General features: G+C 40.3%; 2 protein-coding genes and 16 non-coding genes across 19 annotated transcripts; 12 read left to right on the top strand and 6 right to left on the bottom strand.

Annotated features, from left to right (window-relative positions):
* The first annotated feature begins 275 nt into the window (after nucleotides 1–275).
* On the top strand, nucleotides 276–14053 carry LOC144634355 (uncharacterized). 2 transcript variants are annotated; one of them, XM_078493294.1, is made up of 5 exons: nucleotides 276–764; nucleotides 2136–2268; nucleotides 12109–12195; nucleotides 12291–12416; nucleotides 13753–14053. In XM_078493294.1, the coding sequence occupies exons 2-5, from the start codon at nucleotides 2263–2265 to the stop codon at nucleotides 13837–13839; spliced, it is 306 nt and encodes a 101-aa protein (XP_078349420.1). In that variant the 5' UTR covers nucleotides 276–764; nucleotides 2136–2262; the 3' UTR covers nucleotides 13840–14053. The 2 variants fall into 2 exon arrangements, with proteins under 2 accessions (XP_078349420.1, XP_078349412.1); XM_078493286.1 differs by lacking the exons at nucleotides 276–764; nucleotides 2136–2268 and having other exon boundaries at nucleotides 11038–12195.
* On the bottom strand, nucleotides 12921–13039 carry LOC144636986 (5S ribosomal RNA). The gene has a single exon (XR_013567652.1). It is a non-coding gene; the product is annotated as a 5S ribosomal RNA (ribosomal RNA).
* On the top strand, nucleotides 13476–13667 carry LOC144636977 (U2 spliceosomal RNA). The gene has a single exon (XR_013567651.1). It is a non-coding gene; the product is annotated as a U2 spliceosomal RNA (small nuclear RNA).
* LOC144637152 (U1 spliceosomal RNA) lies at nucleotides 13885–14048 on the top strand. The gene has a single exon (XR_013567673.1). It is a non-coding gene; the product is annotated as a U1 spliceosomal RNA (small nuclear RNA).
* Nucleotides 14054–14925: 872 nt separating the features above from the next.
* Nucleotides 14926–15044, bottom strand: LOC144637141 (5S ribosomal RNA). Its single transcript, XR_013567670.1, has one exon. It is a non-coding gene; the product is annotated as a 5S ribosomal RNA (ribosomal RNA).
* Nucleotides 15045–15480: 436 nt separating this feature from the next.
* Nucleotides 15481–15672, top strand: LOC144636971 (U2 spliceosomal RNA). The gene has a single exon (XR_013567649.1). It is a non-coding gene; the product is annotated as a U2 spliceosomal RNA (small nuclear RNA).
* Nucleotides 15673–15889: 217 nt separating this feature from the next.
* Nucleotides 15890–16053, top strand: LOC144637147 (U1 spliceosomal RNA). Its single transcript, XR_013567671.1, has one exon. It is a non-coding gene; the product is annotated as a U1 spliceosomal RNA (small nuclear RNA).
* Nucleotides 16054–16930: 877 nt separating this feature from the next.
* LOC144637112 (5S ribosomal RNA) lies at nucleotides 16931–17049 on the bottom strand. Its single transcript, XR_013567665.1, has one exon. It is a non-coding gene; the product is annotated as a 5S ribosomal RNA (ribosomal RNA).
* Nucleotides 17050–17485: 436 nt separating this feature from the next.
* On the top strand, nucleotides 17486–17677 carry LOC144636967 (U2 spliceosomal RNA). The gene has a single exon (XR_013567647.1). It is a non-coding gene; the product is annotated as a U2 spliceosomal RNA (small nuclear RNA).
* A 217-nt stretch (nucleotides 17678–17894) lies between these two features.
* LOC144637134 (U1 spliceosomal RNA) lies at nucleotides 17895–18058 on the top strand. Its single transcript, XR_013567668.1, has one exon. It is a non-coding gene; the product is annotated as a U1 spliceosomal RNA (small nuclear RNA).
* Nucleotides 18059–18935: 877 nt separating this feature from the next.
* LOC144637105 (5S ribosomal RNA) lies at nucleotides 18936–19054 on the bottom strand. The gene has a single exon (XR_013567664.1). It is a non-coding gene; the product is annotated as a 5S ribosomal RNA (ribosomal RNA).
* A 436-nt stretch (nucleotides 19055–19490) lies between these two features.
* Nucleotides 19491–19682, top strand: LOC144636963 (U2 spliceosomal RNA). The gene has a single exon (XR_013567645.1). It is a non-coding gene; the product is annotated as a U2 spliceosomal RNA (small nuclear RNA).
* Nucleotides 19683–19900: 218 nt separating this feature from the next.
* LOC144637126 (U1 spliceosomal RNA) lies at nucleotides 19901–20064 on the top strand. The gene has a single exon (XR_013567667.1). It is a non-coding gene; the product is annotated as a U1 spliceosomal RNA (small nuclear RNA).
* Nucleotides 20065–20941: 877 nt separating this feature from the next.
* Nucleotides 20942–21060, bottom strand: LOC144637099 (5S ribosomal RNA). The gene has a single exon (XR_013567663.1). It is a non-coding gene; the product is annotated as a 5S ribosomal RNA (ribosomal RNA).
* A 436-nt stretch (nucleotides 21061–21496) lies between these two features.
* On the top strand, nucleotides 21497–21688 carry LOC144636957 (U2 spliceosomal RNA). Its single transcript, XR_013567644.1, has one exon. It is a non-coding gene; the product is annotated as a U2 spliceosomal RNA (small nuclear RNA).
* A 217-nt stretch (nucleotides 21689–21905) lies between these two features.
* LOC144637119 (U1 spliceosomal RNA) lies at nucleotides 21906–22069 on the top strand. Its single transcript, XR_013567666.1, has one exon. It is a non-coding gene; the product is annotated as a U1 spliceosomal RNA (small nuclear RNA).
* Nucleotides 22070–22946: 877 nt separating this feature from the next.
* Nucleotides 22947–23065, bottom strand: LOC144636952 (5S ribosomal RNA). The gene has a single exon (XR_013567643.1). It is a non-coding gene; the product is annotated as a 5S ribosomal RNA (ribosomal RNA).
* Nucleotides 23066–23556: 491 nt separating this feature from the next.
* Nucleotides 23557–24808, top strand: LOC144646441 (uncharacterized). The gene has a single exon (XM_078506069.1). The coding sequence runs from the start codon at nucleotides 23594–23596 to the stop codon at nucleotides 24806–24808; it is 1215 nt and encodes a 404-aa protein (XP_078362195.1). The 5' UTR covers nucleotides 23557–23593.
* Nucleotides 24809–25433: the final 625 nt, after the last annotated feature.

Here is a 25433-nt window from a genome sequence, read left to right as displayed (position 1 = left end):
TGTACTTTTCCTAAATTTTGCAACAAACACATAATAAAATTAGAGTTGCTTGATTGTTTTATTGTTAATTTTATTTTCTTATCTTGTTTTTTGCTGTAAAATTGTTTTGTTATTCAATTATTTGCAGTTTATTTGATTTTGTATTATTTTTTTTGCCCAATCTGTTCATATTTTAAAAATCGTATAGGTGAAATGTGAAAACGATGAAATAAATCCATTTTTTTAATCCCTGTAAACGTGTATCCTTTGTTTCTGACATTTATCATCCTGTGAACGCGCGTTGTGACCTGGGCGCCAGTGTCGCTGGGGTAGGCGGGAAGTGTTCTTTCGTTGAAACCAACATGCTTGATCTTTGCGGCTCGGTGTGGCGACTGAAATGTTTTGTCTTTATCGCTTTTTGCCTGGCTTTTCGTGGAGAAACGTTAACGGTATGTCTATATGCGTTTTTTCTTTTCTGTGCGCTACTTTTTATCGTTGTAGCAGTGGGTATTTGTAAATTTCAGCCGCTCGCCAAACGCCAGCTTGTAGTCGGAGGTTGCAAATGGAATGCTGCCTTTAAATTCCACGTGGGAGATATATTGTTGGTTTCTAACGCTTGTTTCGTATTTTACGATGTGTAGGAATGGTTTCTTGCAGTATTTTCCGAGTTATATTGTGAATTTCTGGTCTTAAACGTCTTTTTCTTTTCCTTTAATGGCGGGCGAGTAATTTGAGCTGATGTTTGTTCTTGCACACTTGGAAGGATCCATGCACTGTATATTACGGTAAGAATTTGAGAGAAATCTTTTTGTAACGAGTTATAATTGATGGCATTGATGAATATGCTGTTTTTTGCTTTTTTTTTTTTTTTTTGTAATTGATGTGTTTCTTTGTTTTAATCAGTGTAATCTCTGCTTGGGAGGAGTCTTTGGGTGGGGGGTGGGTGAGGGGGGGGAGGGGGGTGTTTGTAGGATTGTTACTTGGGTGAGTTACTTGGGTGCCAGAGGTTTATCTGGCATGGTTTTCGGTGTGTCCGTGACATCACTTCTCTATTGCCATCTGCGCAAAAAAACCTATTGAACAGATTTTTTTGAGCGCCAAGCCAATGTCAAGGCTTTTTAAATGGTTCTGGTCGAAATTCTGCGCTTGAGACCTGTTTGGCTCCCAACAATTCCCCAAGGGTCTTGTAATAAACTGTCTCTGTGATTGGTTTTCATTAAGAGAGAAAAATGTGAGAAAGTTGCCTGTTAAATGTTTTTAAGTGTTTGTGTGCTGTTGCCGACCATTTTGAGGTTGACGTTGTTGTTTTCGTTCACTTTTTCCCCCACAAGTATAAATAATATCACTTAAATTTTTTGTCACGTTTGATACTCATATGGGCTTATCATACCTCTGGGATGGTTGATCCCGTTACAGAATGGAATCTATTTCCTCAATTAAAACTTGCCAAAAATAGACCTTACTCTACAATAATTAAACCGCGAGCATGCATACTTGAAAAGTTGAAATGCAGTTTTTGATTTGATACATCTTCCCAAATTCTTTTAGTTTACAAGCAATATTTCAAAATTGTACAGATAAAGCCATCTTGTCGGGTTTTGGTGGCTTGGTGGATGGGTCAGTGTATTGATGACCGTCGTTATTATTTTGTACAAGTATGTCCATTACGTAACAATCTCCAATTGGAGGATACTTTTGTATGTTTACGAACTCAAATGCAGCTTTGTTGGTGATTTCAAAATGTCTGTAAGCTATCAGCTTGTGGACAGTGCATATGATTTTGAAGTGAAAGTATGTTACACTTATTTTGTATAATACATTCTGGATATGAAAATCATACTTACCAATCTGGGTGAGTGGGTGAGTGCTAATTTTCAACCATGTGATCTAGCTATAAAGTCATCTTTTCTGCATTGTTGATGTTGAATCTACTCTTCCAAAAAGTTCTCTATTGGTATTTGCGAGGGTATTTTGATTTAGTAATGTTTGTTTTTGGTCAGTTGGAAAACTGCAGTATGTATGCAGGATGTTATGCTTTCCTTTTTGCTGATTAGTGTTCCTTGTTTGGTGGTATGAGAGAGTTGCACAAGTCACTGTAAATGTAAAGCTTTAGTTTGATTGTGTTCATTGACATGTTTTTTCTTTTTTGTTTATAGGTAACAGTTGGTATTGGATTTATTATCTCTGTAAGCTTCACTTCCCTTTGCTTTCAATTAGTGCGGTCTAATTTGGTTTTGATTGCACTAAGTGGATGTCGTATGGATTGAAAGTCAAGTGCATTGCATGCAGGTAACTTGAATTATGCAATGTAGATGTTTATTGTTATTAGTGATCAAATCACAGGTGTAGTCATTGTTATGGATAAAGAGATGTTTTTGGCTTCTTATTTTGTTGACGTGGCTGTCAAAAATGAATGTTGTATTTGAAATTCACACTAAATTGCTTGAAAACTTTGACTGAAAAAGCGATTGGAATATTAATTATTGCTTCCAATTTCCGTGGCTTAGTCTGCTAATTCAGCCGCCTATCATTCTCACTTTCTAATTAACAATTAGAATTTGAGCCTTATTTTTGAGCAAATAGTAAACGAGGCGACTATCACTCATAGAAAACGGGGGCGAGTAGTATAATTGTTTTAGTAGAAACTCTAATGTATTGCTTTTCAAAACTTACAAGATTGTGCCCTTTGAAGACAAAAATCAAGATAATTTACTGCTTAAAGAGCTACTCGCGCTCACGACTGTTTTCTATCGGCTAATATAAAACAGTGGGAGAACCAATCAGATTCGCTGATTTCCCATAGAACTCAGCTGAGTTTCTACTAATATCTGCAAGTATGTGCAAAAATTATAAACTAAAGATGTAAACCTCTAATTCAATTTTCCCACTCTACACTTAGTTGGTATTGCATAATAATATTTCGGTTTTCTGCTGCTCACTACTTTTTTGATCCTAAACACTTTTAAGGCCTTTAAGGACACTTTTACAGTGGATAACTTCATCTAGCAATTCAGTTATTGCTATGCCAGTTTTTACTTTAGTTAGATTTGTAATATTAGGCTGTGCAAGTAATAATTGAGATTGTTTTGGAACATGAGCTCATCTTTTATATTAGGTGGTGGGCCCATAAACATACTGCAATTATCAAATCATTTTTTGTTTACAATCTTTTTTTTCTTTCTGTTGTTTGTCTAATTCGGTTTTTCTGTAGCATTTTTAAAAAGATATGTCTTGGTTGAGGATGGTTGAGGTTTCCTGTATTTTTAATTTTTATTTTGGTGCTTGTTCCTGTTTGCAGCTGCCTTTCAGTTTTTAACAACAACAAAAAAGCTCGTAGAGCCTTATAATGCGCTCTTCATGTGACCACCCTAGGAGAGTCCTGTCGGGGTTATAAAAAATTCACCTTCCCCATCCCCATTGAAAACAGAATGGTTAAAAACACCTTGTGCAGACATGTCTGGTTGATGAGTTCTATCTGTTATTATTTTTATTATATGGCAATGCTTGCCAAATTTGATTTTTAAAATCCTGTTCCGCGAAGCCAAAAAATCTATTAAATGAGCATCGAGTGTTGAGTTTCTCTTTAAACTCTGAATAACTTGCTTTAAAGAAAGAATTTTTAACTAAAAAATGAAATTGCCTACAAAGTTAAAATGTTTTTTCATGTTATTTTGTAACTAGTTATGTGTACTTCTCGAAATGCCCAAAAGCAAATAATAGTGTCTGAATAGTGAGGCCATTTATCGCACAGCCAATACTATCATATTAGAAGGTACTGACGTAGTAAAATGTTGAGACGACTATAGCGTGTTGGCAGACAATAGAAGGGTTGAGAGTAAGAGTTAACTAATGCGTGGTCGGTGGCACCAATGAAATAAATTGCTGGGACAAAACAAGTACCGATACATCAAGAGTATGGATGCATTATCTACTCAGAAACGAAACTTTGTAGTTGATCTGGATTATGTTTTTGCAGATTCATGTCGATAGATAATGTCCCACAAAATCAGCCTCTAACACATTTTGACAAAAGCTGTTGCAATGTTCTCTAATAAAATGTCGGCGGTATTTCGTTCAGACAGTGCAAACCATTTCCAGACCGTAGAGGTATACAATCAAAGTGTCTCTGGAAATGACCATGCTGTCATTCCAGAGGTTTACAAGTCCCTGTCATGCGCATCAGTTTCGCGCCACCTTTCTTTTGTTTCAAACTTTTACACGTTATGTTTTGAAGCGCGCGCTAAAGTGCTGCTATTTTAAATCGCATGTGAAAGCTTTGATTTTTTAACTGATGAAGGCTTAAGCAATAGTCGAAACGTCTTGGAAAACATCAAAAACACAGTTAGTGACAAACCTTCAACAAATTAATCAAAGGGTCTATTGCCTCAAGAAACACTGTTTGTTAATCTTTTGTTTTCTCTCGCTATCGGAAAGCAGTTAATTAAGTATTGTATTTATGTCTTTTGTTTTCTCAAAGTACTCCAAGACTTGCAAGAATGAATCATATAACAAATATAAAGGTAAACAAATGCACCCCAACTTATTAAGGACGTTCTCTCGAAAATCTCCCAACATTGTAATTTTTCTTAAACTTTCACCACTGCTAGTTTATCAGTTACTTATGTCAGAAATGTTGATTAGAAATAAATGGGGGTCACCGAATTCGTTTTCGAGATACAATATCTGAAAGAAGGCTTTTATTTGGATAAATTTTACTTCGTCACTCGATATGACCTCTGCAGTTGGTGGCAACAAAATAGTTTAAATGAATTGATGCAGGCTAACTTCCTTGGTCCGAATTTATTTGAGTGGTTCTATTGAACAGATATATTTCACTTTTGTAGTCACTTAGAGTAAACGTTTTCTTTAACAATTGGATTTGCAAACGTTCAAAACAGCGAAATGCTTCAAAATGTCACTGATTCGATCGCGTTGGGGGGGGTAGAAAAAAAAAAAAAAAAAAAAAAAAAAAAAAAAAAAAAAAAAAAAAAAAAAAAAAAAAAAAAAAAAAAAAAAAATAAACCAACACCTTATCTAGATCCCAATTCTCGACGACGTTGACAGATATTTTAATTAGTGGGCGGCAGACGACTTGACAAGTAATTGTATCAGGCTTTCCTTTTTTCTTCTTCCCTCCGCTGCGAAAAAAAGAAAGCCTGATCGCAGGTTAGGAAACTGCAAGCGAAGTTAACGCAATGGCTACCCACCCTATATGTGTTTCGAAATTTTTTTTTTCAGCGCGCGCGCTCATGCATGTCGTGGCGAGACGTTGCGACATGAATTACGTGCACAGTAAGGATGCACATAAACAATTAGCGTGAACGTCCTTAAGTCAAGTAATTTTAATTTGGTTTTGTATGCTGTAGGAAGCTATCTGGGAGCGGTTCTAAGTTTGTGCAATTTGGGAAACCCATGAATGCCACGTACTAGAAGAAATATTATATTATAGAAAGTGAATCTAACTGAGATATTGTCATAATGCATGCTGTTAAACAAAGTAGTCTATAATATGTAATTTAAGTAGTCCTTGGCCTTGGTCATAGATTAAATACCTGCCTCATTGCATTGAATTTTTATTTCTCCCTTTTTACGAATTATTTTATTCTGTAGTTTAGTTTCTAGCCCAATTTCACTCGTTGGTTGGTCGGTCCATCATCTGTAAACTTCTCATTGCAACTCCGCTGACCAGCAGATACACTGGGTTTTACAAGAAAAACAAAAAGTCAACAATCAAAATATTGCGGTCTGTCAGTATGTAAAGTATTTGACCTTTGAAAGAGTGGAAATTTAGACCCGCTAATGCGATGTAATGAGTGATCTCTTGATCTCTTTTGTATATATAAAGCTTTTTTGTTGAGTTAGTGTCGTACATGTATGTAGGACCATTCGAAATATAAGAATAGGAAAAGCTTTTCTGTTAAAGAGCACAATTACATTTTTACCTGAATCAGTCTATATGTTCTGTGATTGTTGTTTATAGGGTTGTTACTTGATGGCTTACATGTAAATTATTCTGCAATGCATACCTACAGATCGATTTAATAAACATACCATTTTAGTGCTATGGGTTAATAAGAGGGAAAGAAATGGGAAAAACATGGAAAATTGTCTCCTCTGGGATTATTACCCGCGAAACCTCGCTCTTCTTTCAGATGCCTACATGAGTGTGCCAATCAGACATACTTAGTCAGGAATGATGAAAATATCTTTTATTAATGTAATTATCATTCTGCCATTTATATGTTATCATGTGCATCAAAGAAATGTTTGTATGACCTGCTTCTCAAAAAGTTTCAACGAATGGAAACTAAACTTTTAAACTTGGCAAAAGATTCAGGCGTCGCTCGAAGAGCTCGTTGATTAATTCCAGTACATAAGTTCCATCAGTTAGTAACACATATTTAGTAGTAGTGAAGTACAGTGAAACCCCGATGTAACGATATGCCAAGGGGTCAGTAAAATTATATCGAGGAATCGTTATATCGGGTTTCCGTCCCATACATTGTACTATTGCCAGGACATAACATATTTATCATTATATTGGGAATATCATTATTTTGAAGATTGTTGTTTCAGGGTTCCACTGTATGTCAAATCAGTATACAGGGCCATGTTGTACTGAGGGTTTTTACAGAAACTGAACATAAATTTGTGTTTTTAATATACAAGGGCTGTAGTCAGGCGTATTTTTTTTTCTGATGTTGTAATGTTGTTTTAATTGTTGAAAGTGTTTTATACTGTCTTCACGCCAGCCCTAGTTGGCTTTTATAAGTTTTTTATAATTTATCTGGCTTGCACTTGGCTCTGACTGGATGGAATGCTATTCCTCTGCATCTTACCCCCAAGCATACCAGTATTTTCTTGATAATTTTAAAGGTACCATTTATAATCCTCTGTGCAGTGCTCAGTGAAGTGAGGCACTCATTGAGAGTTTAATGTACAACCAGCAGCATGAGGCAATGACGCAGGACTTAGGGTTTCAATTTTGAGCACTTGATCCGGTGTTCGAATTGCTAATTGTGAGGTGTAATTGTTGTACCTGTCTCCCTGGAATGTGCGGATTCTTTTGTTGATTTTCGCAAATCTTAGTTTCTGTTACTCTCATAACAGTATTATCATTTCCATTTGTTTATTAGTCACGCAGACCATAGTCTCCTCCTTTAACAAAGTGAGTTTATATCCTAACCTGCTTTTTTTTGTCAAACCCTTTGCACTTGTCAATTTTATTTTTTAGTTATTATAATAAAGTAAGTTGTTTTCATCAACCTGTTCTTTTTCAAATGGGCAGCCGGTTCTTCCAGCGCACATGAACAATGAACTAAAAATTACATCAAGGTATAATACCAGTACAAATGAGAACATCACATGTCTAAAAATGTTATTGTGTTTCTGCAGTGCAAGGGTTTGCATGATGCCTGAGTGTTCTCATCCTGGTTTGAGATAACAAGTATTTTTTTGGGATTGAGTTTTATATGTTCTTTTTAAAAGAAAAAGTTTAAGCTCTCTTAACGGTCACTCTCTTTTGCAGATAGCTCTACTTATAGTCGCATTGTTTGGATCCCTGTTTTAAATCCCTTAGTCCTATCCCGGCCTTTTTTTTTTTTTGTTTGTAAGGTTTTTGTTTTTTAACTATGTTTCTTGTTTATAATAATCAACTTCACATTGCTTTCCTCTCAATGTTTTCTCAGTAATTTCAGTTCCATTTGTCTGTTTACATTTTGTTGTCATTGACGTCCGGTTACATGTGGAAACACCACTTACATGCATAAGCTCTGGTATGCGGCCATTTTTCTCCTTCACCTTTACGTCCCGAGGGTGTCTGCTTACGATAGTTTTTTCTTTATGAAACAAACAGTCATTTGCTGCATAGATCTTGCTTTGGAATAGTAACCTTGGTAAACAATGCAACCTTTCACTGGTTTGATATTTCATTACATGGTGTTATAATGTAATCACCCACTTATTAAAATGTATCCAATATCATTTTGTATGCAATATTGGAATTAAAGTAATGATGGGTGGGTAGAATAACAAGAAGACGTCTTTTGTTTTTTTTTTTTTTATCTGCCTTGTCCATTTTTGTATAGTAATGTAATTGGGATGTTAGTAGCTGAACCTCATCCCCTCTACAAATAGTGCCACCCTGTTGCTAATATGTAATGGCTGTAATTTATCGCAAATGTTTGTATCTGACATGTAAACATAGCCTTGCAATGGGCCTTGTACTGTCCCAGGCCATGCTTACATAAATCTAATACTAGTTATTCCATCCATGTATATTTGTCTGTCATTAGGTATCTAGTGAACATTGATAAATTTTAAAAGTAGGTTTTGTAAGTTTGCAATAACTTGTTAGTTTCTACTGAGCACTCTTCCAGGCAAAAATATATTTTAAAGATTTATCTGATCCCGGAATCAGCTGATGAAATGCACACCAGCTAGTGGCTATAATACAGCTAAAGAGTTCAACAAAAGGTATGGCAGTTTGTTTGGGAACCCACCACGAACTGTACAAACTGAGCTAGAAATTCTCAACTATTACATGCATGTGGTCACATGGGAGAGCGTAATTTATGTATGCACAGTCAATAAAGAATTTTTTTTTTTTTTTTTGCATTGGAATTTATTTTATTTACATTATACTTTTAAAGTGTTGGATGGATTGATTGCATTCTCTATTCTCTATTTATAAACGTGCTTTGTTGGATTGCCTGATTGAGTATGCATGACTGAGACTGAAAAAAGTTAGAAAAACGGTGAGGAAGGAAGACGTTACCAAGGTGACTTGTTTGAGGCAAATCGTCTCGGCGACTAAGTAGTTTCGATCACTTATCTTCCCAGACTAGTTGCATGTAACATTGCAGGAAAAGGCCTTTCGTCTGCGCATATAAGCTCTTTGTTGCCTGTTGCCTGTTGGTCTATAAAGTGAACCTACAGTCCTGACAATTTTTTTGTTGTTGTGAATGTATACTTGTTCATGATGAGGAGGTGACTCCTTTTTTTTTTTTTTTTTTTCATTGATTTTTTGTCGCCATTTTGGAGTCGAAGCAATCGGGCTCGAACATGGCATGTACATTGATAATTTGACAATATTATTCTTTAAAGTAGTGTTAAATCTGTAATTTTTTTGACGTTTTTTTTTTCTCAATGTGACAGAGGTGTGGCAGTGTAAACCACCTAATGTCATATATCAGAAGGGGTGGGTGGCTTATTTCTGACTGGGGGGCTTTGAAGTCTTTTTTTATCAGGGTTTTTGGGCCTTTAACTAGTGGGGCTCTTAATTGGGGGAGGGTGGTTATGGTATGTGTCGGATTTGTTAGCTTCAACTAAGATTTGAATTTTGTCGGTATCCATTGAGCACCACCTTGGAAAGGTTTTATTTTACTTTGTGAAGTGTGGTTGCGGATGGGAATTAAAATTATGAGGGCTTGGTGGGGCATGCTCTCTATCTATATTTTTGTGAAATTGAATTTTGGGAAGCACAAGTTTTGTATTCAAATAATGCATTGTTTTAATTGTCTAAATTATGTAGTTTACTGTTAACACTGATTAAAAAATTGGAAATTTTTTATGAGTGCAGATTCTATTGTACATTATAAAGGGGGTGAGGGTGAAGTATTTAACCAAGTAGTCCATACTTGCTGTAGCTCATCCTGTATTCTGTAGCTTTAAGTGGCTGGGAACATTTATTTTCCCCTATGAATGGGAATCTCATTGCAGTTCACCCCTCAGCTTTTTGATGTCAGTACCTCTTTTTACACCTGGGTGGGGAGAGGCGTTGAGTGTAAAATTTTCACTGGGCAATACCACCAACACAATGGAGTGAGTGAATCTGCTTGACTTTTGTTAATTTTTTATTTTTTGGACAATTATCCTTATCTATTGGTCGGTATTTAGGTACATGTAAATTTTGAATGAAGCAAAGGGCTTGCTATTATTTTGCTGTTATGGACAATCTTGTAAGACATCTATTCTGGCAACACTGTGTACAATGTTTTGTGCATTGTGGTTGTGTTTCTTTTGGGAATTTAGCCTACACCATTAAGATTTTGCTACATTCATGCTCCGTAAGTCTAGTCAAGTCTATGTTTTTTGACATAGTATCAGTCGTGCTCTATTGTTTATCTTGTCTCAGCTTCATTGGTAGGCTAATGGAATGAAAGAGTGTTTGCTTGAATTATCCCTCGCCTGTAGGTAAACATGCTTGTTGTTGTATTTTTCTTTGTATAAATGTGATTCGATGTGAAGCTTGAAATTTTTTTATAACATAGTGGCCCTATGTTATTGCATGTTTGTTTTGTATCTTTCAGGAAGTCAACTGCATAAGAATCTGTATAACCTGTCATGTTTGTCTAAAGTTTATGTACATACTGGCTGTTAGTACTGGCTCATACAAAGAGTTTATTCTATTAATATATCCTTTTTGCTGTACTGTTGATTTTTTATTTGGAGGTGTGATGTTTTTGAAAAGGGGCATTTTCTTAAAAAGAACCCACCAACTGCTTTTTGTCATTGAAATTATTATGCAGGACAGCTTTAAACAAAGTAGCATTTTATTTGTTGTATAGTGTTATTTTTCTGGTCTTAGAGGGAAAAAAGTTGTATTTGTTTCTATTGTCACTGTATTTTGGTTGTAAGATTTGAATGCTTCAGTCAGCAGTTTAGTTTGCAGAGCATTGATAGCAATGGTATGCATGCTTGTTTTGCAGCCATTATTGAATTTAGCCTGTAAAACAGGCTAACAGGAGTGCTTTTCAGGTTAAGCAGAGTACTATTTTGGTTAACTGATTTGTTTTCTTGGTATGCATTCTTTGAAAAGGTATACAATGGATGTTAATCTTTTTTGTTTGTGGGTGTCGAATGTGTGTTTCGAAATAATTACCGTAGAATTCCGGCTTTAAGCCCTGGGCTTATACATCTTCGTAAGGGTTTTTGGGTGGGCTTATAAGCGGAAGGAAAAAAACGTTTCGAAACGAGCCTCGGGAGTGTTGATCGAAATACGTTTTTAATTTAAAAACGCTCAAAAAGCAACATCTAGTCCTGTTCAATACTGTCATCTGGTAGAGGGGGGCTTATAACCGGATTTTTTTTTTTTTTTTTTTTTGTTTGTAGGATGATGGGCCTATAACCGGGGTGGCTTATAACCGTAATTTTACGGTATTCTGTTTCCTATGTAATTGTTCTTCCCATTTAATTCCTGTTTTGTTGAAAGGTAATGTAAAATTGTAGTGATTAAAAGCAGAGATTGTAGTGCTGACATTTGTTAATTTGCTGAAGGCATGTTATGTTACCTGTGTTGGGAGTTTTTTTTTATGGGAGGGTTGGCTGTTGCATCTGAGGGGTTGAATTTGATATTTTCTGTAAATCTATTGCTAATTTCAAGTTTGAGTCGAGTTTTTCTTTTTTCTTTATATTAAATTGAAACGCTACAGTTAAACAGCAAAAGTTTTGGTTATTTTTTGGAATATTTTCAATTGATTTTCTAATTTATTTTAACCCGGAAGTTTTCCGGTAAGTTAACCCGGAAGTAAACCCGGAAGTAGTGAAACTAGTCGATAAGTACTTGGACTAGTTGCCGTGCGAGGAACTGGGTCTGGGTTTTCAAATTTCGGAGTTTGCGCTGTAGCGTCCTCTTTGGACAAGTGTACATTTCTGTACAGAACGTTTGATCAACGCTCTTCGAAAATGGCTGGAAAGGACCGTCTTGGATGGAAGTTTTGCCATGTAGTCATCATTACCGCTGTTTCTAAAGTTTCTGGGACATCATTAAGTCCGGGATGGATCAAATGGGCGCTTTTTGCTCAAAGAACCGAGCCTAAAGCAGAACACGAAGCGAGTCGTTAGACAAGTTTCAGCCCAGCTTTGGAAACAGCGAAGAGTCTCCAGCGGGGCAAAAACTCAATCAATGCTAGTTTCGGCCTTCGAAGAACAGGAAATCGAAGTTTCGGGTTTTAATTTTTGCCCCGTTGGAGACTTAGTATTTTTCTCTTTTAGGCAGGATCCTTTCCTTTCCCGCTCAAATCAGGTAAGGTACCCACAATGCATTGCAAAACTAGTGAGAACCCGGAAGTGTAATGGAGTTGTTTTAAAGTAACGATCGACTTACGTGACATGCTTTTGTTCTTTCAGTTGTCCGGGCCGGGCGCGACGACTGGGTACGTGTTTGGCGATCGCGGGCGGACGGACGAAGTAATAACGGCTTTCGCGCTGGACAAGGTGAGTATTTTGTACGTTGTCGAGCTGTTTATTTCTTTCGTTTTGGTCCTTGCTCGTCTGTAACCTTTCTGTTTCGAATTTTATGCCTTGAACAGCTTGCTTCTGTGCGTGGTTTATTCCCGCTTGGCTCGACTCGATCGAACGAACGAACTATCGAAAGGAGAATGTTTGCAGCTAACCAGTGGAAGCAAAATAATAACAGGAGGATTGTCTGTCTAAAAGTGAGTTGATTTCTACGTTATTATATTTGTTTAAAGGCTAAATTTACCTTGTTTGCGTCTTCTTATCTGTGATTTCAAAGTTCTTGTTTTGCCGCGTTTATAATGTATTCGATTCCGTTGTAATAATATTCACGTGCGAGTTTGTTGAGTTTTGTTTGATGGTGTGATCGTTTTTCTCCGTGTTGGCGTCCTTTTCTCGCCTTTTTCTTGCTTCAAAACTGCTCTAAACGCTTGTCTATTTTCCGCTTCGAATAATTTGATGTCACAGAAGTAAATTTGATGTCATAAACAATTGCGCGAGACAGAGAACGTTAAGCGCGCGCGTGAGTGATCTTTTCTGTTCGGCGCTAGTTTTACGGCTTATTTTGATGTATTTCTTGTCTTTTTGCCGTTTTCTTTATTCTGTAGGAGTTTCCCGTGCCTACCACGGAGTAAAATTGTTCACATTTGCTAGAAAATAAGTCAAATTGCACGTTTTTAAAATTTTAGAAGAGGAAAAAAGGAAGCCTACAACACGGGGTATTCCCAGGCGGTCACCCATCCAAGTACTAACCCCGCCCGACAGGGCTTAACTTCGGTGATCGGACGAGAACCGGTGCTTTCCCTGTGGTATGGTCGTAGACAAGGGAAAAGGGCGAAAATTTTACGATTTAAACCAGGGAGAAATAAGTCACGGAAACGAGGTCTTTCCTTTAGAATTCGGTTTGAGTGTTTAGGTTTACGTTAACAAGTTTACTCGGTACGTATTTATCACTGAGCCTTTTCATACAACGCTTTTATGGTAAGCAGTCAATCAATATCCACGTGATTACAGTTCGTGTGACAGATTTAAAACAGAAATGCCTCACAACTGTTCGATTAGTGTTAAGAACAGCCTGGATTTTTTTTTTCGGTGCGAACTTAAGGCACACTAGAAACACTGCCTGTTAACAGCTATAGTAGTCAACCTGTGGCACTTTTTCCTAATGACAGATCCTTTCTGTAAGCGACAATTTACTGTCCACCATATTTGGAAGGAGGAAACCCTCGACCACCCTCCTAGGTAGGGGTATGTTCGGTATCGCTTCTCGGCCTTTTGGCTAAGATCAAGTGTAGTATCTGTTCTTATCAGCTTAATATCTGATACGCTGCTCATTGAGTAGCTCATATATTAAACTGATTTTTGGAACTGGGCTGTGGAAAAGAGGCTTGCCTCGTCCCGGCCACGGGTTGCCTCGGTATAGCACTACCTCCGAGTGCGGCCCACTTCCCCTCGGGGAAGAAACCTTCATTTAACAAAAAGAAAAAAAACCCGCTCCTCTCTAATGCTAGTACGGTATGTGTTTTATTTTCACAGCCACAGGCCTACCAAGCAAGTAGACAGCAAGGTAGACGACTGCTAGACGTGATGCTGCGCCCGCAAAGCACTACCACAAGGATATAGCGGTAAGAGAGTGTTTTCCGGTAGTGGGCCTGCGCCGAGTTTTTCATACTTACCTGACGCGGGAGGTACTGTGATCAAGGAGGCAGTCCTCTCAAGGCGAGGCCCTTTCATTGCACTTCGATTGGGTTGACCCTTGCGATTACCCCAAATGTGGGTAACTCGAGCGTATAATTTCTGGTAGTGGGGGCCTGCGTTCGCGCTCGCCCCCGAAGAAGTGTAATGGAGTTGTTTTAAAGTAACGATCGACTTACGTGACATGCTTTTGTTCTTTCAGTTGTCCGGGCCGGGCGCGACGACTGGGTACGTGTTTGGCGATCGCGGGCGGACGGACGAAGTAATAACGGCTTTCGCGCTGGACAAGGTGAGTATTTTGTACGTTGTCGAGCTGTTTATTTCTTTCGTTTTGGTCCTTGCTCGTCTGTAACCTTTCTGTTTCGAATTTTATGCCTTGAACAGCTTGCTTCTGTGCGTGGTTTATTCCCGCTTGGCTCGACTCGATCGAACGAACGAACTATCGAAAGGAGAATGTTTGCAGCTAACCAGTGGAAGCAAAATAATAACAGGAGGATTGTCTGTCTAAAAGTGAGTTGATTTCTACGTTATTATATTTGTTTAAAGGCTAAATTTACCTTGTTTGCGTCTTCTTATCTGTGATTTCAAAGTTCTTGTTTTGCCGCGTTTATAATGTATTCGATTCCGTTGTAATAATATTCACGTGCGAGTTTGTTGAGTTTTGTTTGATGGTGTGATCGTTTTTCTCCGTGTTGGCGTCCTTTTCTCGCCTTTTTCTTGCTTCAAAACTGCTCTAAACGCTTGTCTATTTTCCGCTTCGAATAATTTGATGTCACAGAAGTAAATTTGATGTCATAAACAATTGCGCGAGACAGAGAACGTTAAGCGCGCGCGTGAGTGATCTTTTCTGTTCGGCGCTAGTTTTACGGCTTATTTTGATGTATTTCTTGTCTTTTTGCCGTTTTCTTTATTCTGTAGGAGTTTCCCGTGCCTACCACGGAGTAAAATTGTTCACATTTGCTAGAAAATAAGTCAAATTGCACGTTTTTAAAATTTTAGAAGAGGAAAAAAGGAAGCCTACAACACGGGGTATTCCCAGGCGGTCACCCATCCAAGTACTAACCCCGCCCGACAGGGCTTAACTTCGGTGATCGGACGAGAACCGGTGCTTTCCCTGTGGTATGGTCGTAGACAAGGGAAAAGGGCGAAAATTTTACGATTTAAACCAGGGAGAAATAAGTCACGGAAACGAGGTCTTTCCTTTAGAATTCGGTTTGAGTGTTTAGGTTTACGTTAACAAGTTTACTCGGTACGTATTTATCACTGAGCCTTTTCATACAACGCTTTTATGGTAAGCAGTCAATCAATATCCACGTGATTACAGTTCGTGTGACAGATTTAAAACAGAAATGCCTCACAACTGTTCGATTAGTGTTAAGAACAGCCTGGATTTTTTTTTTCGGTGCGAACTTAAGGCACACTAGAAACACTGCCTGTTAACAGCTATAGTAGTCAACCTGTGGCACTTTTTCCTAATGACAGATCCTTTCTGTAAGCGACAATTTACTGTCCACCATATTTGGAAGGAGGAAACCCTCGACCACCCTCCTAGGTAGGGGTATGTTCGGTATCGCTTCTCGGCCTTTTGGCTAAGATCAAGTGTAGTATCTGTTCTTATCAGCTTAATATCTGATACGCTGCTCATTGAGTAGCTCATATATTAAACTGATTTTTGGAACTGGGCTGTGGAAAAGAGGCTTGCCTCGTCCCGGCCACGGGTTGCCTCGGTATAGCACTACCTCCGAGTGCGGCCCACTTCCCCTCGGGGAAGAAACCTTCATTTAACAAAAAGAAAAAAAACCCGCTCCTCTCTAATGCTAGTACGGTATGTGTTTTATTTTCACAGCCACAGGCCTACCAAGCAAGTAGACAGCAAGGTAGACGACTGCTAGACGTGATGCTGCGCCCGCAAAGCACTACCACAAGGATATAGCGGTAAGAGAGTGTTTTCCGGTAGTGGGCCTGCGCCGAGTTTTTCATACTTACCTGACGCGGGAGGTACTGTGATCAAGGAGGCAGTCCTCTCAAGGCGAGGCCCTTTCATTGCACTTCGATTGGGTTGACCCTTGCGATTACCCCAAATGTGGGTAACTCGAGCGTATAATTTCTGGTAGTGGGGGCCTGCGTTCGCGCTCGCCCCCGAAGAAGTGTAATGGAGTTGTTTTAAAGTAACGATCGACTTACGTGACATGCTTTTGTTCTTTCAGTTGTCCGGGCCGGGCGCGACGACTGGGTACGTGTTTGGCGATCGCGGGCGGACGGACGAAGTAATAACGGCTTTCGCGCTGGACAAGGTGAGTATTTTGTACGTTGTCGAGCTGTTTATTTCTTTCGTTTTGGTCCTTGCTCGTCTGTAACCTTTCTGTTTCGAATTTTATGCCTTGAACAGCTTGCTTCTGTGCGTGGTTTATTCCCGCTTGGCTCGACTCGATCGAACGAACGAACTATCGAAAGGAGAATGTTTGCAGCTAACCAGTGGAAGCAAAATAATAACAGGAGGATTGTCTGTCTAAAAGTGAGTTGATTTCTACGTTATTATATTTGTTTAAAGGCTAAATTTACCTTGTTTGCGTCTTCTTATCTGTGATTTCAAAGTTCTTGTTTTGCCGCGTTTATAATGTATTCGATTCCGTTGTAATAATATTCACGTGCGAGTTTGTTGAGTTTTGTTTGATGGTGTGATCGTTTTTCTCCGTGTTGGCGTCCTTTTCTCGCCTTTTTCTTGCTTCAAAACTGCTCTAAACGCTTGTCTATTTTCCGCTTCGAATAATTTGATGTCACAGAAGTAAATTTGATGTCATAAACAATTGCGCGAGACAGAGAACGTTAAGCGCGCGCGTGAGTGATCTTTTCTGTTCGGCGCTAGTTTTACGGCTTATTTTGATGTATTTCTTGTCTTTTTGCCGTTTTCTTTATTCTGTAGGAGTTTCCCGTGCCTACCACGGAGTAAAATTGTTCACATTTGCTAGAAAATAAGTCAAATTGCACGTTTTTAAAATTTTAGAAGAGGAAAAAAGGAAGCCTACAACACGGGGTATTCCCAGGCGGTCACCCATCCAAGTACTAACCCCGCCCGACAGGGCTTAACTTCGGTGATCGGACGAGAACCGGTGCTTTCCCTGTGGTATGGTCGTAGACAAGGGAAAAGGGCGAAAATTTTACGATTTAAACCAGGGAGAAATAAGTCACGGAAACGAGGTCTTTCCTTTAGAATTCGGTTTGAGTGTTTAGGTTTACGTTAACAAGTTTACTCGGTACGTATTTATCACTGAGCCTTTTCATACAACGCTTTTATGGTAAGCAGTCAATCAATATCCACGTGATTACAGTTCGTGTGACAGATTTAAAACAGAAATGCCTCACAACTGTTCGATTAGTGTTAAGAACAGCCTGGATTTTTTTTTTCGGTGCGAACTTAAGGCACACTAGAAACACTGCCTGTTAACAGCTATAGTAGTCAACCTGTGGCACTTTTTCCTAATGACAGATCCTTTCTGTAAGCGACAATTTACTGTCCACCATATTTGGAAGGAGGAAACCCTCGACCACCCTCCTAGGTAGGGGTATGTTCGGTATCGCTTCTCGGCCTTTTGGCTAAGATCAAGTGTAGTATCTGTTCTTATCAGCTTAATATCTGATACGCTGCTCATTGAGTAGCTCATATATTAAACTGATTTTTGGAACTGGGCTGTGGAAAAGAGGCTTGCCTCGTCCCGGCCACGGGTTGCCTCGGTATAGCACTACCTCCGAGTGCGGCCCACTTCCCCTCGGGGAAGAAACCTTCATTTAACAAAAAGAAAAAAAACCCGCTCCTCTCTAATGCTAGTACGGTATGTGTTTTATTTTCACAGCCACAGGCCTACCAAGCAAGTAGACAGCAAGGTAGACGACTGCTAGACGTGATGCTGCGCCCGCAAAGCACTACCACAAGGATATAGCGGTAAGAGAGTGTTTTCCGGTAGTGGGCCTGCGCCGAGTTTTTCATACTTACCTGACGCGGGAGGTACTGTGATCAAGGAGGCAGTCCTCTCAAGGCGAGGCCCTTTCATTGCACTTCGATTGGGTTGACCCTTGCGATTACCCCAAATGTGGGTAACTCGAGCGTATAATTTCTGGTAGTGGGGGCCTGCGTTCGCGCTCGCCCCCGAAGAAGTGTAATGGAGTTGTTTTAAAGTAACGATCGACTTACGTGACATGCTTTTGTTCTTTCAGTTGTCCGGGCCGGGCGCGACGACTGGGTACGTGTTTGGCGATCGCGGGCGGACGGACGAAGTAATAACGGCTTTCGCGCTGGACAAGGTGAGTATTTTGTACGTTGTCGAGCTGTTTATTTCTTTCGTTTTGGTCCTTGCTCGTCTGTAACCTTTCTGTTTCGAATTTTATGCCTTGAACAGCTTGCTTCTGTGCGTGGTTTATTCCCGCTTGGCTCGACTCGATCGAACGAACGAACTATCGAAAGGAGAATGTTTGCAGCTAACCAGTGGAAGCAAAATAATAACAGGAGGATTGTCTGTCTAAAAGTGAGTTGATTTCTACGTTATTATATTTGTTTAAAGGCTAAATTTACCTTGTTTGCGTCTTCTTATCTGTGATTTCAAAGTTCTTGTTTTGCCGCGTTTATAATGTATTCGATTCCGTTGTAATAATATTCACGTGCGAGTTTGTTGAGTTTTGTTTGATGGTGTGATCGTTTTTCTCCGTGTTGGCGTCCTTTTCTCGCCTTTTTCTTGCTTCAAAACTGCTCTAAACGCTTGTCTATTTTCCGCTTCGAATAATTTGATGTCACAGAAGTAAATTTGATGTCATAAACAATTGCGCGAGACAGAGAACGTTAAGCGCGCGCGTGAGTGATCTTTTCTGTTCGGCGCTAGTTTTACGGCTTATTTTGATGTATTTCTTGTCTTTTTGCCGTTTTCTTTATTCTGTAGGAGTTTCCCGTGCCTACCACGGAGTAAAATTGTTCACATTTGCTAGAAAATAAGTCAAATTGCACGTTTTTAAAATTTTAGAAGAGGAAAAAAGGAAGCCTACAACACGGGGTATTCCCAGGCGGTCACCCATCCAAGTACTAACCCCGCCCGACAGGGCTTAACTTCGGTGATCGGACGAGAACCGGTGCTTTCCCTGTGGTATGGTCGTAGACAAGGGAAAAGGGCGAAAATTTTACGATTTAAACCAGGGAGAAATAAGTCACGGAAACGAGGTCTTTCCTTTAGAATTCGGTTTGAGTGTTTAGGTTTACGTTAACAAGTTTACTCGGTACGTATTTATCACTGAGCCTTTTCATACAACGCTTTTATGGTAAGCAGTCAATCAATATCCACGTGATTACAGTTCGTGTGACAGATTTAAAACAGAAATGCCTCACAACTGTTCGATTAGTGTTAAGAACAGCCTGGATTTTTTTTTTCGGTGCGAACTTAAGGCACACTAGAAACACTGCCTGTTAACAGCTATAGTAGTCAACCTGTGGCACTTTTTCCTAATGACAGATCCTTTCTGTAAGCGACAATTTACTGTCCACCATATTTGGAAGGAGGAAACCCTCGACCACCCTCCTAGGTAGGGGTATGTTCGGTATCGCTTCTCGGCCTTTTGGCTAAGATCAAGTGTAGTATCTGTTCTTATCAGCTTAATATCTGATACGCTGCTCATTGAGTAGCTCATATATTAAACTGATTTTTGGAACTGGGCTGTGGAAAAGAGGCTTGCCTCGTCCCGGCCACGGGTTGCCTCGGTATAGCACTACCTCCGAGTGCGGCCCACTTCCCCTCGGGGAAGAAACCTTCATTTAACAAAAAGAAAAAAAAACCCGCTCCTCTCTAATGCTAGTACGGTATGTGTTTTATTTTCACAGCCACAGGCCTACCAAGCAAGTAGACAGCAAGGTAGACGACTGCTAGACGTGATGCTGCGCCCGCAAAGCACTACCACAAGGATATAGCGGTAAGAGAGTGTTTTCCGGTAGTGGGCCTGCGCCGAGTTTTTCATACTTACCTGACGCGGGAGGTACTGTGATCAAGGAGGCAGTCCTCTCAAGGCGAGGCCCTTTCATTGCACTTCGATTGGGTTGACCCTTGCGATTACCCCAAATGTGGGTAACTCGAGCGTATAATTTCTGGTAGTGGGGGCCTGCGTTCGCGCTCGCCCCCGAAGAAGTGTAATGGAGTTGTTTTAAAGTAACGATCGACTTACGTGACATGCTTTTGTTCTTTCAGTTGTCCGGGCCGGGCGCGACGACTGGGTACGTGTTTGGCGATCGCGGGCGGACGGACGAAGTAATAACGGCTTTCGCGCTGGACAAGGTGAGTATTTTGTACGTTGTCGAGCTGTTTATTTCTTTCGTTTTGGTCCTTGCTCGTCTGTAACCTTTCTGTTTCGAATTTTATGCCTTGAACAGCTTGCTTCTGTGCGTGGTTTATTCCCGCTTGGCTCGACTCGATCGAACGAACGAACTATCGAAAGGAGAATGTTTGCAGCTAACCAGTGGAAGCAAAATAATAACAGGAGGATTGTCTGTCTAAAAGTGAGTTGATTTCTACGTTATTATATTTGTTTAAAGGCTAAATTTACCTTGTTTGCGTCTTCTTATCTGTGATTTCAAAGTTCTTGTTTTGCCGCGTTTATAATGTATTCGATTCCGTTGTAATAATATTCACGTGCGAGTTTGTTGAGTTTTGTTTGATGGTGTGATCGTTTTTCTCCGTGTTGGCGTCCTTTTCTCGCCTTTTTCTTGCTTCAAAACTGCTCTAAACGCTTGTCTATTTTCCGCTTCGAATAATTTGATGTCACAGAAGTAAATTTGATGTCATAAACAATTGCGCGAGACAGAGAACGTTAAGCGCGCGCGTGAGTGATCTTTTCTGTTCGGCGCTAGTTTTACGGCTTATTTTGATGTATTTCTTGTCTTTTTGCCGTTTTCTTTATTCTGTAGGAGTTTCCCGTGCCTACCACGGAGTAAAATTGTTCACATTTGCTAGAAAATAAGTCAAATTGCACGTTTTTAAAATTTTAGAAGAGGAAAAAAGGAAGCCTACAACACGGGGTATTCCCAGGCGGTCACCCATCCAAGTACTAACCCCGCCCGACAGGGCTTAACTTCGGTGATCGGACGAGAACCGGTGCTTTCCCTGTGGTATGGTCGTAGACAAGGGAAAAGGGCGAAAATTTTACGATTTAAACCAGGGAGAAATAAGTCACGGAAACGAGGTCTTTCCTTTAGAATTCGGTTTGAGTGTTTAGGTTTACGTTAACAAGTTTACTCGGTACGTATTTATCACTGAGCCTTTTCATACAACGCTTTTATGGTAAGCAGTCAATCAATATCCACGTGATTACAGTTCGTGTGACAGATTTAAAACAGAAATGCCTCACAACTGTTCGATTAGTGTTAAGAACAGCCTGGATTTTTTTTTTCGGTGCGAACTTAAGGCACACTAGAAACACTGCCTGTTAACAGCTATAGTAGTCAACCTGTGGCACTTTTTCCTAATGACAGATCCTTTCTGTAAGCGACAATTTACTGTCCACCATATTTGGAAGGAGGAAACCCTCGACCACCCTCCTAGGTAGGGGTATGTTCGGTATCGCTTCTCGGCCTTTTGGCTAAGATCAAGTGTAGTATCTGTTCTTATCAGCTTAATATCTGATACGCTGCTCATTGAGTAGCTCATATATTAAACTGATTTTTGGAACTGGGCTGTGGAAAAGAGGCTTGCCTCGTCCCGGCCACGGGTTGCCTCGGTATAGCACTACCTCCGAGTGCGGCCCACTTCCCCTCGGGGAAGAAACCTTCATTTAACAAAAAGAAAAAAAACCCGCTCCTCTCTAATGCTAGTACGGTATGTGTTTTATTTTCACAGCCACAGGCCTACCAAGCAAGTAGACAGCAAGGTAGACGACTGCTAGACGTGATGCTGCGCCCGCAAAGCACTACCACAAGGATATAGCGGTAAGAGAGTGTTTTCCGGTAGTGGGCCTGCGCCGAGTTTTTCATACTTACCTGACGCGGGAGGTACTGTGATCAAGGAGGCAGTCCTCTCAAGGCGAGGCCCTTTCATTGCACTTCGATTGGGTTGACCCTTGCGATTACCCCAAATGTGGGTAACTCGAGCGTATAATTTCTGGTAGTGGGGGCCTGCGTTCGCGCTCGCCCCCGAAGAAGTGTAATGGAGTTGTTTTAAAGTAACGATCGACTTACGTGACATGCTTTTGTTCTTTCAGTTGTCCGGGCCGGGCGCGACGACTGGGTACGTGTTTGGCGATCGCGGGCGGACGGACGAAGTAATAACGGCTTTCGCGCTGGACAAGGTGAGTATTTTGTACGTTGTCGAGCTGTTTATTTCTTTCGTTTTGGTCCTTGCTCGTCTGTAACCTTTCTGTTTCGAATTTTATGCCTTGAACAGCTTGCTTCTGTGCGTGGTTTATTCCCGCTTGGCTCGACTCGATCGAACGAACGAACTATCGAAAGGAGAATGTTTGCAGCTAACCAGTGGAAGCAAAATAATAACAGGAGGATTGTCTGTCTAAAAGTGAGTTGATTTCTACGTTATTATATTTGTTTAAAGGCTAAATTTACCTTGTTTGCGTCTTCTTATCTGTGATTTCAAAGTTCTTGTTTTGCCGCGTTTATAATGTATTCGATTCCGTTGTAATAATATTCACGTGCGAGTTTGTTGAGTTTTGTTTGATGGTGTGATCGTTTTTCTCCGTGTTGGCGTCCTTTTCTCGCCTTTTTCTTGCTTCAAAACTGCTCTAAACGCTTGTCTATTTTCCGCTTCGAATAATTTGATGTCACAGAAGTAAATTTGATGTCATAAACAATTGCGCGAGACAGAGAACGTTAAGCGCGCGCGTGAGTGATCTTTTCTGTTCGGCGCTAGTTTTACGGCTTATTTTGATGTATTTCTTGTCTTTTTGCCGTTTTCTTTATTCTGTAGGAGTTTCCCGTGCCTACCACGGAGTAAAATTGTTCACATTTGCTAGAAAATAAGTCAAATTGCACGTTTTTAAAATTTTAGAAGAGGAAAAAAGGAAGCCTACAACACGGGGTATTCCCAGGCGGTCACCCATCCAAGTACTAACCCCGCCCGACAGGGCTTAACTTCGGTGATCGGACGAGAACCGGTGCTTTCCCTGTGGTATGGTCGTAGACAAGGGAAAAGGGCGAAAATTTTACGATTTAAACCAGGGAGAAATAAGTCACGGAAACGAGGTCTTTCCTTTAGAATTCGGTTTGAGTGTTTAGGTTTACGTTAACAAGTTTACTCGGTACGTATTTATCACTGAGCCTTTTCATACAACGCTTTTATGGTAAGCAGTCAATCAATATCCACGTGATTACAGTTCGTGTGACAGATTTAAAACAGAAATGCCTCACAACTGTTCGATTAGTGTTAAGAACAGCCTGGATTTTTTTTTTCGGTGCGAACTTAAGGCACACTAGAAACACTGCCTGTTAACAGCTATAGTAGTCAACCTGTGGCACTTTTTCCTAATGACAGATCCTTTCTGTAAGCGACAATTTACTGTCCACCATATTTGGAAGGAGGAAACCCTCGACCACCCTCCTAGGTAGGGGTATGTTCGGTATCGCTTCTCGGCCTTTTGGCTAAGATCAAGCTAAGATCAAGAGGTCTTTTTCGCGTTCGTCAATTTTTTATTGACAGTTTATTTTTTCGATATGGAGAATAACAGTGATGATAGCCAGCACATCAGCCAGTTTACAACTCCTGGTGAAGGTGAAACTGTGTTAGTCGTTGAGAATAACGTGCCCGATGTTGATCCAAGTGCCCAGCCTAACGTTGATCCAACTACCCAGCCGAGTGCTGGGACCTCGTGGGACGAATTATGTGATGTGGCCTTTGACTCCCCTGGGGTGTTGCCTGACGCTTTGTCATCTCTCTACAATAATGGAGTGCGTTTTAAGAAAGCGTCGTCGCGTTTCTGGAGATATGATGGCAAACACGCGAAATTGTCAAAATGCTGTTCAGTCTATTTTAACGTCGACGCTGTCTGCACTAGCCAGGAAATTTTGGAAGCCTTTGACAAGGCAGGAATTGACATTGACGAAATTTCATCGATACAACGTCGAAATTCCAACCACTCGTGGGTCGTGAGTTTTGATTCTGCTGCAACCAAAGAAGACGCCCTGGAAATCGCGAGCATTGAAATTAACGGCATCTCGGTTTTTCTGGGCGACTGTGAGAACCGTCTGGTCCTCGTTAAGATCTATGAAGCGCCTTCCGAATTGCCCGACACGGCGGTAATTGGCCGTCTGTCATATTACGGTCGTGTTCTAAGTTTTCGACGCGAACTCTTCGCCGAATGCATTGAGAATGGAGTAAGGACAGCCAGAATGCGTCTTACGCGACACATCCCTTCCACCATCAACCTGGCCGGCGAGTTTATTAGAGTATGGTATCCTTCGCAACCTAAAACCTGTCGTAACTGTGGCTCTGAAGACCACATGGCCAAAGAATGCAACACCGTCCGATGCTTTAATTGCGAACGACCTGGTCATCATTCGCGAGATTGCACCGAAATCGAACTTTGCGCTCTTTGCAAGTCGCCTGATCATATCCTTAATGTATGTCCTTTCTTGGTGTACAGCGCCAACGTCGAATTTACGACTTCCAAAAAGACCCCGCGCGACGCCCAGGCAAAGGAGAAATACAAAGCGGAGCGACAAAAACGAAAACAAGCCGAAATGGCCGAGCAACAATCACCACGTGCTGCCCAGCCGAAAAATGCCGCCCAGCCCAAAGGTGCCCAACAACACCCATCCGCCGACAAGAAATCATCCGAAGACCGCCCAAAACAAAACAAGAAGACACACGATGAACCCATGGAAGAAGAACGGTTCTTGTCGAACAATACAATTGGCAAACAAAAATAAATAAGCTGGATAAATCTATTAATTTGTGGAAATCACGCTCTTTATCACTAGTAGGGAAAAGCCTAATTATTAATATTCTAGGTTTAAGTAAATTATTATATCTCGCTAAGGTTTTGATCCCACCTAAGTGGGTGTTTACGCGACTTAACCAAATAATTTGGCCCTTTCTATGGAATTCAAAAATGGAAACTGTAAGCAGAAACACGTGCTACCTTCCAGATCTCTCAGGCGGATTGAACGTGTCTAATTTTGAATCAAAATGTAGCGCCCTTAGGATTACTTCAGTAGTCTCCACTTTTAGCCTACTTGAAGATACTAGTTTTTTTCTATGCAAATATTTTTTGGGTAGCCGGATTTCTACAATGAAACCCGAATGGAATCTCTTACGAGATAATTCTAGTCCGAGTGCTTTAACTTTAACTAAGTACTATGATGTATGTTTAACTGATTTAAATAAGATAAGTAGTTTAATTAAGAGTAATGTAGCTTTGACAACTAGGAATATTTATGCGTATTTGCTTAAGATTAGATCTACCCCTCCCCTTCTTTCCCCTTTTTGGTCTCCGTATCTTGGTCCTGGCTTTGGTCTTAAAGATCATTGGACCAGGGTACGAGACTCCTTTAC

The sequence above is a fragment of the Oculina patagonica genome, chromosome 1 (assembly GCF_052425735.1).
Source record: "Oculina patagonica isolate OP01 chromosome 1, crgOcupat, whole genome shotgun sequence".
In the NCBI taxonomy this organism is placed as follows: Eukaryota; Metazoa; Cnidaria; class Anthozoa; order Scleractinia; family Oculinidae; genus Oculina; species Oculina patagonica.
The sequence above is the reverse complement of the archived record's forward strand: the minus strand, read 5'-3'. Positions and strand labels throughout refer to the sequence as shown.

Coding starts and splice junctions, on each gene's coding strand:
- LOC144646441 (XM_078506069.1), top strand. CDS start 23,594: ATGGAGAATAACAGTGATGATAGCCAGCACATCAGCCAGTTTACAACT.
- LOC144634355 (XM_078493286.1), top strand. CDS start 12,091: ATGCTTTTGTTCTTTCAGTTGTCCGGGCCGGGCGCGACGACTGGGTAC. Junction 12,196..12,290: donor CGGCTTTCGCGCTGGACAAG/GTGAGTATTTTG, acceptor TGCCTTGAACAG/CTTGCTTCTGTGCGTGGTTT. Junction 12,417..13,752: donor GGAGGATTGTCTGTCTAAAA/GTGAGTTGATTT, acceptor TTATTTTCACAG/CCACAGGCCTACCAAGCAAG.